Raw genomic sequence first — 11,814 nt, 5'->3', positions numbered from 1 at the left:
GACTGTTTTAATTATAGAGAATTAGATGAAAATATAAAACTGAAACTACACATTTTCCTTGTATAAAAAAGGATAAATCGTTTTTTTTTATTTGATGAACGTTAAAAAATAATACAAGCGGTCTAGTTTTAAGTGTATTAGCCTATTTTCATGAAATTATAATTATGAAATTACCGTTTTTAAAAATAAAAACGACCATTGACATTTAATTTTCATTATGCTTTAATTGCGCGTTAAAGCTTTTGTTTTTAAAACCCAAAATGTCTTTTTCGTGTCATTTATGAACATTTCCGTAGCATGAAAACACCTAAACAAATATCCACAAATGAACCTTAAAGTGAAACAAAATTAATCTAGAATAAAAAAAGGATGAAAAGAGGTGCTGATCATTTAGTAACAACCAAATCTGAAATAAAAGCGTGTTTTGATTAGCGCATTAGTGCGTGTTTATGCGCTTTTATTTATTTTTAACCTCGATCGATTCAATAAGAGAATAAACTTATGAATCCGAGCCTGAACTAATTTATCAATCACATTTTATCAATTATTTCGTTGTTTTATTATGAATAGCCTAGCTATACGTTCCTTGTTAATTATTTAACGATAATTACAAATAGAAATCACAATACAGACATAATCGAATTCATTAGATATTTATTTATGAATACTTAATAATCAATACTTTCTCGAACAAAACATCTAGCAGAAACGATTTAAAACGCCTTTGTAGTTTTTTTTTTTCAAATAGCATAGTTTATTTACATATGTATTTTTAAAATCGGTTATTGTAAAGCTATTTATCCTTTCATTAAAGCACAAAACGTTCATCCAATAATTCAAAAACAGCTCATTTTAATTTTAATGATTGTAAATGGTCACCATTTCGCGTTTCTGTCAACTTAAATTATTTAAACAAATGTAAAGATAATATTCCAAAACACATGCGGTGTTTTTTGCATGGATCTCTCTATAAACCTGTCAGAGATTTTCGTTTCGTTTTTAATCACGGAGCTCCTCTCACAGGAACGCGCTTTAGACGCGCCCCCGCGGACACGCGCTCATTACGCGGCGTCTGCTGCCACCCAGCGGCGAAACATATTTTTCCCCTCAGCAAAGCCTAAGATTATGGCAAAAAAGAAGTTTTTAAAATAATCAAATGCAATATTTTCAAACGTGCTGACAAACAACAGTAGCCACGTGCCTTTGAAAAAGGATCGACTTTATTTACAGGAACATTTCAGGAGGGTTTCAGATAAAAATGACTGATCCAGGGCCTCATTGAGACAAAGCTGTGTCTTCTCTCTCGTCTGATGGCGAGCCGAGGGACGGATCCGGCGCTCGGCAGTGTCTGTGTGTGTGTCGGTGGTGATTTTGCCCAGTCATGTTGGCGGAGAGAGACGCCCGTGGAGAGATTGCAGCAATATGTTGTGTCGTCTTTTCCTCTTCAGTGACTTTCTCCCTTCTTACCCACAACCTGTGTTTGACACACATACACACACACACGTTAAACACTTCTGTAATGTGTATTAACAATATGGGAAATACTGAATGAAATGACTGAATGTTCCTCACCCGTTTGAAGTCGTTCATGTTCGTGGCCTGGACAGGAGTCCCGATAAACGTCAAGTAGTTTATTTTTGTCGTCTCCTCGTCTCCTTGGTTTGACTTGATAAATATCTGAATGCAAAAACAGGTGGAAAATGAGAAACTTATGAATAAAAGTTTGAAATCAAGCACTATGGAAAACACTTCAGATTTCCAAAAGCTTCCTAAACCACACAAATTGCATAACGCTAAATAAGATAAATATTAAAAATGGGACGCCTGCGGTTGTGGAAATTATGTTTTTTTGCGGTTTTACTTTTGTTTTTAGTCATTTAACTGTTATTTTTCTCCTTTGAAATATTATGAATCATGATTTTTAATATTTTGAGTTATTATGAATTAAAAGATGAACATTTAAAGACGAGCTTTTTGGACTGTTTGGAATTTACTGATGTAATATGTGTATTTTGAGATGCTAAAATTGGATGTTATACATTATTTATTTAAATAGTTTTATAGGACTTTCTGAGCTGTTGTTATTTTTTAATCTATTTATTTTTTATTTAAATACATTTTCCTCCCTTTGAAATATTGTTAGAAAATAAATGTTTAAAGATGGAATATTTAGGTTTCATTTAAATATTTATATTAATTTTTTTAGATATAAATATTGTTTTGTTGCAAAAATTATACATTTTTGGATTTCATATATATATATATTTATTTATTTACATTTTTAATTGAATTATCCTTCCTTGAAATATTGTTATCTATTGTTGTCTTTACCTTTTTTTCAGCAAAACATTGTTTTATTTAAATATTTAAATGTATTTTTCTCCTTTAAAATATTGTTATATAAGAAATGTTTAAAGATAGACCATTCATGTTTTATTTAAATATTTATTTGTACTTTTTCCATTAAAATATTGTTTTTTGTTGCAAAAATGACATATTTTGGATTTCACTGATGTAATACAGGTGTATTTTGAGATGCTTATAAAAGTTGTATAGCACTTTCTGAGCTGATTTTATTTTTACTTTCATTTATGCATTTCTATTTATTTTTAGTTACTTTTAATTGATGTTTTATTTATTTTTCTTTCTTGAAATATTGTTATATTAGAAACGTTTAAAGATGGATTATTTATGTTTGATTTAAACATTTATATTTATTTTCTTTAAACTTTTATATTTTGGATGTTACTGATGTAATACAGGTGCATTTGGAGATGCTGAAATGGGATATTATACATTTTCTGAGCTGTTTTATTTTTACTCTTATTTATATCACTTAAAATATTGTTATATAAGAAATGTTTAAAGATGGACTATTTATGCTTTATTTAATTTTTTTTTTTAACTTTTCTATTAAATGTTGCTTTTGTTGCAGAAATTATATATTTTAAATGAATTCTTCTCCCTTGAAATATTGTTGTATAAGAAATGTTTAAAGATGGACTATTGATGTTTGATTTAAACAATTGTATTTATTTTCTTTGACCTTTTTTTCATTAAAATACTGGTTTTGATGCAAACATTATATTTTGAGATGCTAAAAGGTGATATTATACATTTATTTATTTATTTTAAAGGTTTTATAGCACTTTCTGAGCTGTTTTTATTTTTTATTTTTAAATTTATTTTTCTTCCTTAAAATCTTGTTATATAAGAAATGTTTCCTTTTTCCTTTTGTGTACTTTTTCCAATAAAATATTGTTTTTGTTGCAAAGATTATACACTTTGGATTTCACTGATGTAATACATGTGTATTTTGAGATGCTGAAAAGGATATTATACATTTATTTATTTATTAAAAAAGTCAAAAAACAGTTTTTACTCTTATTTATTGAGATATTGCACACCTTAATACAAGTGTATTTTGAGAAGCTGAAATGGGATATTTATTTACTTATTTTAAAAAGATTTATAGCACTTTCCGAGCTGTTTTTATTTTAACACTTATTTATTTATATTTATTTTTTAGTTATTTAAATTTTAACTGTATTTTTCTTCATTGAAATACTGTTATATAAGAAATGTTCAAAGTTGGACTAATAAAAAGAAATATTTAGGATCTCACTGATGTAATGCAGGAGCATTTTGAGATGCTGAAATGAGATTATATTTGCTGAACTTTATTTATTCACTTTTTAATTTAGATCCATTTTAATATTTTTTTATTTGTATTTATTTTTCTTCCTTGATAATTGTTATTAGAAATATATAAGATGAACGTTTAAAGACAGACTTTTTTTTGTTTTGTTTTTACAAAGTTTGAGAGATATTAGTAAATGATCTGGACCCTGAGGTTGCAAAAATGATATAGTTTGGACTTCACTGATGTAATGCAGGAGTTATTGTGAATTAATGGGAGACGAAACAAGTATTTTAGTGTAATCTGACGTACAGTCACACTGTTGACGTTCTGAAACTTGACGTATCTGAGCGGGATGAGGCCGTCGTCTTTGTAGTCTTCCTCTGACAGATCCAGCATCTGCGTGGCTTCGCTTCTCTCGGCGTCATCGAAACCCATCGAACGAGGAAGATTAATGAAGATCTTCACACTCTTTGGGGCTTGAGCTGAGAACAGAATTATTAGAAATATAAAACTATATATATGTATGACCCTGGACCACAAAACCAGTCTTAAGTCGCTGGGGTATATTTGTAGCAATAGCCAAAAATACATAGTATGGGTCAAAATTATTGATTTTTCTTTTATGCCAAAAATCATTAGGAAATTAGGTAAATATCATGTTCCATGAAAATTTTTTGTAAAATTCCTACTGTAAATATATCAAAATGTAATTTTTGATTAGTAATATGCATTGTTAAGAACTTAATTTGGACAACTTTAAAGGTGATTTTCTCAGCATTTTGATTTTTTTGCATCCTCAGATTTCTGATTTTCAAATAGTGGAGCTGTGCATCCACCTACTGGTAAAAGGTTTTTTTTTCTTTTAAAACTGGATTTTGCAAAAGATGGGCAAAAATCTTACACTAAACCATGTGAAATTATCAATGTTATCCCCATGAATTAAAGTTAGAAATGTGGGTCTTTTATAAAGTGAATTTTACATAAAAAAGCAGTTTTTGTATAAAAAACCATTTAAAAAAAATATGTATTTATTAATTTATATATATTTAAAAAAAAATCACTAACCCACTGAAAACTGCACAAATGTAGAGTAAAAACTTTAATAAACAGAAAAATATACAGTACAGTGTGTGTATGTATGTATGTATGTATGTATGTATGTATGTATGTATCTATGTATGTATCTATGTATATGACTGACATTTGGCAGTAAGAACGTCTTACCGATTTCTGCAGCTATCAGTTTCATGGAGAAGAGTTTAACAGGTTGATTGAAGGCGATTGTAATCAGAAGCTGTAAACAAACGCAAAACGTTCAGTCATCAGATCATATTTACACTGGGCCTGTGTACTTGGGAAACTCACACTGACAGTAACTGTGATCTGATCTTACATAACGTTACTGAGGATGCATTACAGTTTCACTTTCACTTCAACGTACAATAGATACGGCTCATGTTGATAAATGTGATACAGAAAGTAAATGGCAAGTAATTGAAGCACCAAAATTACTTACTGGAAATGAATACACTTACAACTGAACCAAAACTAAAACTAAACTAAACTAAACCTAAAAAATAAATAAAAAGGCAAAAGCACTTAATAATATTAAAATGTAAAAAAATAAAAATAAAAAAATAAATTAAATCTAAATATCAATATAAAACAAATTAAGACAAAAGCACATAAAATACAAAAACATATTACATTAAATGTACTCAAATTAAATTAAAATAAAAACTGTACATATAAAACAAAAACTATAAAAACATTGCTCGTAAACATTGGAATGAGCAGTTATGAACAAAATTACAACAAAAGTACAATTGAAATGAAAAACTGAAAACGTTAAAATAAAAGCTAATTCGAAATATTAATGAAAATGATAATAGTATATAAATAATACTAAAATGGCACTGCTTGTAAACACTGGTTGTAGTTATAAAGAAATGTTTGACCTTTATTAGTATTTATTCAATTCATTATTATTCATAAATCATACATTTCAAATAAAAAAATCAAAATAAAACAATTAAATAATAAAATTATGACATTAAAAATAAATAAATGACAAAAGCATTTAAAATACAAAATCTTCAAATTCAAACTAACCTGAAAATATAAATTAAACCTGACAATTAGTAATTTATTAACGTTAATTTATTAAATCATAAAAGCATCAACTTAAAATAAAAACAAATCAAAATAAAACAATTAAATCATAAAATTATTAAAAATATCATAAATTATTAAAGATAAATCAATAAAAGGAAATAAGCACATAAAATACAAAGTAATTCAAATTAAACTGAAAAAAATAATTAAACCTAAATAGCACTTAAAAAGCACATATAGTGAACATTTTAATGAAAATAAAATGAAAACTGAAAATATAAAAATGTTTTTAAAAAATAAAAAAGTTAAAATTAAACACTTCAATTATAAAATTATGACATAAATATATATTTATTTATTTATCTATAATAATAAGTGTGTTAATAATCATTTAATAATTCTACATTATTAAATGCCAAAAACTAAATAAAGAACAAACACTATTTAAATGTTTACCTCCAAATCATATGACCAATAATCAACATTAGGGAACATAAACGCATTATTAAATTACTGAAATATTAACATATTAAATATTATTCTTGGACAGACTTCAATTAAATATTTTAGCTCGAATAGGTTTAGCTAACAAAATAGTTTGTGAATCCCTACAATAGCACAACACAAAACTGTTAGTTCACTTCACATGTAAACACACATTTGAAAGTACAGTACAACAGTACAGTAAAGTAAAGTAGACATTTAAAGGTACAGTATCAAAAAAACAAAAAATTTTCACCTGTTCATCACAGTCTGATTCCAGGTAGGACGAGTCCTTGCCTAAGCAGTTGTCAAAGCCACAGTCGTCACTCTCGTTGAGACATTCACAGCCCGCTTTATTGACGAACGGCATCAGGTCCATCTGAACCAAACAGGACACCAGAAATGACGCTCACACACTACAAACATGAGCCCAATCGCACACGCAGTTCAGACGGCATGTACTCACGTAGCCTTTGGGAATATCAGAGTCTTCGTTGCTCCCAGGATCATTTTCCACGTGCTGTTTGATCTTCTCCTCCAGGCCGGAAGCGTCTGCGCCCTGATACTGGTCCACACGCACTTTGTTTCGGAAGAACAGGAACGTTGGCGTCGCTGAGATGTTATTGGCTGCGGCTGTTGCCTATGAGAGACGGAAAACAGAACATTAGCAAGATCATATTTTAGTTTTCAGTAATATTTGTGACCCTGAACCGTAAAAACCAGCCTTAAGTAGCATGGGTATATTTATAGCAATAGCCAAAAGTACATCAATTTTTCTTTTATGCCAAAAATCATTAGGACATTAAATAAAGATTAGGGTTGGGTATCGTTTGATCTTATCGATTCTGATTCCGGTTCCGATTCCAATATGATAAAAAAAATCCATTAAAAAGTTTTAGTCAAACATATTTATTCTGTCTTTTGCCTATGGTTTTACAAAAAAAAAATACCACAGAAAAACAAACAACTAGTCTAATATAAATTTCAAACATTAAATTGTTAAAGACAAGTAATAAAATAGGAGCAAATCAATTAGCAATAGCATAAATAAATAAAACTGAACAAATGTCAGGTACAGAAGTTGAAATCAAAAGTTTAAAAACACTGCATAGTTTGCTTTTCACAAATAAAATATTAATTAGTCCTCATTAAATTTATAAAAGATATTCAGTCAGTTAATGATTTTCTTTTGTTCTTTGATTAACATTTATGACAGGCGGCACGTTTATTAGACGCTGTCTCTTTAACACCGAACGCAGACCTAAGAATACTGTTACACATGCGTTTTCTTTCTTATCTGTTTACGTTCACTCAAGACAAAAAAAAAAAAACGCTGTGTTTATGAGGATATGCTGATGTATTTCGTTCATACAGGTCAATAAATGTGAAAGAGAAGTCAGTTCCGGGCCGGAAAAACCTTTTCTGCAGTGGAAATGCACGGAACTGTTTCGAGAACGGACACAGGTCGGGAACCCGCATCAGGACCGCTGTTCTCCGTGCTCGCGTTTCAGATGTGTGCGCTGCACGCAAACAATGCGCAAGTTCTTTTCTTTCCTCCACTTAAATCGTTTGAAAATCACATTAAAATGCGAACGCGGGAATCGTTAAGCGGAATCGAAATGCGCGTGTCTTATCGAATACCCGGTTAATGGACATTTGGAACCGGTTCTAAAATGGAACCGGTTCTCGATACACAACCCTAATAAAGATCACGCTCCATGAAGATATTTAGTAAATTTCCTACCGTAAATATATCAATTTAATTTGATTAGTAATATGCAGTGCTAAGAACTTCTTTAAAGGCAATTTTCTCAATATTTAGATTTTTTTTTTGCATTCCAAATTTTCAATTTCCCTCAGATTCCAGATTTTCAAATAGATGTATCTCGGACAAATATTGTCCTATTCTAACAAACCGTACATCAATGGAAAGCTTATTTTGTCACTTTACAATTATAAGGTCCTATCTGAGCACTTTTGAGATATTGAGCTTCAAAGTTTTGACATTCCATTGACTTCTGTAGATAAAATCATTTTTGTTTACTAAAAAAAGGCCCAAAATGTACACAGCTTACAAAAGAAACATCACATAATGTGAATAAGTGAATAACTCAATTTTGACAAAAATGTCAGATAGAACCTTATAATTCTGAGGTGTCGATTCATCTATTATTAATCTCACTTTCATAACATTGACCCTAATGGGTGGTTTTGTGGTCCAGGGTCACATTTACAGTTAGTTTTTATATTTAATTTTCTATTTTCATCCAGTTTTAGTAACTATGTTGTGGTTTTTTGTCATTTTAGATAGTTTCATAGTTTTAATATGTCTATATAGTTATTTTAGTGCATCAAGTTAAACGAAATTAAACTGATAAATGTTGATTTTACAATTTTGCTTTTATGCCAAAAATCATTAGGACATTAAGTAAAGATCACGTTCCATGAAGATATTTTGTAAATTTCCTCCCTTGAATATATTCAAATTTAATTTTTGATTAGTAATATGCATTGCTAAGAACTTCATTTGGACAACTTTAAAGGCGATTTTCTCAATATTTAGATTTTCTTGCACCCTCAGATTTCCAAATATTGTCCTATCCTAACAAACCATACATCAATGGAAAGCTCATTTATTCATTTCTCATTTATCTTAATTTTAAAAAAATTGACCCTAATGAGTGCTTTTGTGGTCCAGGGTCACATTTTCATTTCATTTTCTCTTTTTATCCCGTTTTCGTAACTATGTTGTGTTTTGTTTTGTCATTTTAGTTAGTTTAATTTGTTTTAATATATCTATATAGTTTTCTATATTCGTTTTAGTTATTTTAATGCATCAAGTTAAACTAAATTAAATGGATAAATGTTGAAATACATTTAAGCATCATGTTGTGTTTTGGTCTGTTTTCATTCTCAATTTTGTCCATATTTTCTCTCTCAAAAATGCTAGTTTTGCATTGGATTAAAAACTTCCTAAAAGATTTTTTGTTTTTTTTTCCCCCCCTCACCTTGTTACACTCACAAAAAGCCTACAAAAATTGCTTATAAATCTCTCATTATGATATATTAGCTCCAACTCTCAGATTGAATCAGTTTATCGACTTGTTTTCCATCATTAAGCAAAGGTTTTGCATTTCTTTTTTAACAGGTTGATTGTTGGCCTCATTGATCTGAGCTCATGCACCTCAGTTTTTGAGTAAAAAAAAAGCATTAATTGTGGATAATTTTGGCAATGTTTACTCATAAACTAAGGCACATAAGCTCAGATCAATGAGTCCTATGATCAATGAAAAATTTCTTAAACAGCTGGTCACTTTTGACCTTTTTTTGTTTAGCACTGCACAAGTTTTTTCATTATTTATTTTATTTCAATAACATTTTTATAGTTTAAGTTTTAGTATATTGTACATTATAATATTTTGATGTCAAAATCCAGATCAGTTCAGAATGGCATAAATTTGCAAAAATCCTATATAAAGCGCTCTCTCACCTGACAGACGTGAACGTCGACTTCCAGAAACACAACCTGAGGGTATTTGTTGCTCAACATGTTGAACGCCGGAGCTATTCTGACACAAGGACGACACCTGGACAGAGAAAAAACATTGATGGTGAACATCACAGACACAAACACACAGATAAAACAAACATACTATGTGGAAACTATTTTCTTTTAGAAATTGCTGGTCAATTTCACAATTAATTACAAAGAAAAAGCAAGTAGTACATTGAATTAAATTTGAAATTTGAATGTAGAAAGACTAAAATTTTCCTATAAAATGTACTACAATAATCTTTGAGATCAAGAATTAGGACAAATCTTTTTTTTCATTCAGTTTGATTTAAAAACACCTGTACATATTCAATTATGACATCTCTAAAAAAAAATGTACAGTATAAATTCACAACAAAAACATACTCTAACTTTCAGAACTCAAAATGTCCTCCTAAACATTAGCTGGAGCAGTTATAAACTATATTGTCAACATGACAATTATTATTAATAATGAAATATTAACAATATAAATAAATAATATTGTTATAATTGTTAATAATATTAAATAAAAAAAGAAGTCTTCTGCTCATCAAGCCTGCATTTATTTGATCCAAAATACAGCAAAAGCAGTAATATTGTGAAATATTTTTACTATTTAAAATAACTGTTTTCTATTTGAATATATTTTAAAATGTAATTTATTTATTTTTATTTTCAGCACCATTACTGCAGTCTTCATTGTCACATGACTAAATATTTTTTAGAAAGATATTCCTTTAGAAAGCATTCTAATATAATGATTTGCTGCTCAAGAAACATTTATTATTATTATGTTGACAACAGCGGAGCAGATTTTTTCAGGTCTCTTTGATAAATACAAAGATTAGAAGAACAGCATTTATCTGAAATAGAAATCTTTTTAACATTAAAAAATATATCACTTTTGATCAATCAAAGCATCTTTACTAATTAAAAATATATATGAATATAGTTTCAAAAAAAAGAAAGAAAAATATATATACTGACTCTAAGCTTTTGAATGGTATAGTGTATAATGTTACAAAAGCTAAGACAAATTCTGCTCTTCTGAACATTCTATCCATCAAAGAAACCTGAAAGAAAATCTACTCAGCTGTTTTCAACATTGATAATAATCAGAAATGTTTCTTGAGCAGCAAATCAGCATATTAAAATAATTTCTGAAGGGTCGTGTTACACTAAATACTGGAGTAATGATGCTGAAAATTCAGCTTTGATCACAGAAATAAATTAGATTTTAAAATACATTTAAATAAAAAGCAGTTAATTTAAATAGTAAAAATATTTCCAAAATTGCACTGCTTTTGCTATTCGTCTGATCAAATAAATACAGGTTTGGTGAGCAGAAGAGACTTCTTTAAAAAATATATATATATATAAAAACATTAAAAATATTAGTTCAAAAACGTTTAGAAACTATCTGAATACCTTTCAAATTAAATCAACCAACCTTAAGCACATATTAAAATATTTTACATATTTTATTTGTTTACCTGCATGTCACGTGACCATTAACCAACATTTGAATATGTGAGCATTACATTAATATTTCAATCATTTATAAAGCAAATACTTCAGGTCAAAAAGGTTCGACTGGCAGCTCAGGGAACAGTTTTGATTCTTTTTAGATGTAAACATTTTACGTAAGAGTGGCACCTTGTCCTGAACCTCTCACGTCTCTCTGTGTGTGTGTATGTGTGTGTTTTGCTAAGTCATGCCGGTCCCGGTTCAGTTCTTGTCCTCCGTTCACACCGGATTCTGAGTGGCGGGTCTGTCTGTGCTCTCCAGACTCTTCTCAGGCTCTAAATCCGCCGTCAGGCGTGTCTGTGTGTATCTGTATGCGTGTGTTCTCGGTTCTGTCGGATTCGGCTGCAGCGGCCTCACATACACTCACTCACCCGCTCATGGTGAACTTCACCACGGCCAGTCTGGATCCGGCGCCGCTCAGCTCCGCCTGGAACTCTGAGTCATTCCCGATCACCTTCACCCCGACCATGACACAAACACACGGGGAACGAATCGCTGATTATAAAGCGCT

General features: G+C 29.7%; 1 protein-coding gene across 1 annotated transcript; it reads right to left on the bottom strand.

Moving 5' to 3' along the window:
* Positions 1 to 1,427: 1,427 nt before the first annotated feature.
* LOC141292710 (thioredoxin-like protein 1) lies at positions 1,428 to 11,814 on the bottom strand. Its single transcript, XM_073824748.1, has 8 exons — positions 11,675 to 11,814; positions 9,732 to 9,828; positions 6,708 to 6,881; positions 6,498 to 6,620; positions 4,868 to 4,937; positions 3,953 to 4,125; positions 1,573 to 1,677; positions 1,428 to 1,474 (listed from the first exon to the last, which is right to left on the bottom strand). The coding sequence occupies exons 1-8, from the start codon at positions 11,770 to 11,772 to the stop codon at positions 1,445 to 1,447; spliced, it is 870 nt and encodes a 289-aa protein (XP_073680849.1). The 5' UTR covers positions 11,773 to 11,814; the 3' UTR covers positions 1,428 to 1,444.

The sequence above is a fragment of the Garra rufa genome, chromosome 19 (genome assembly GCF_049309525.1).
Source record: "Garra rufa chromosome 19, GarRuf1.0, whole genome shotgun sequence".
Lineage (NCBI taxonomy): Eukaryota > Metazoa > Chordata > Actinopteri > Cypriniformes > Cyprinidae > Garra > Garra rufa.
This window is presented reverse-complemented; position numbering and strand designations above follow the sequence as displayed.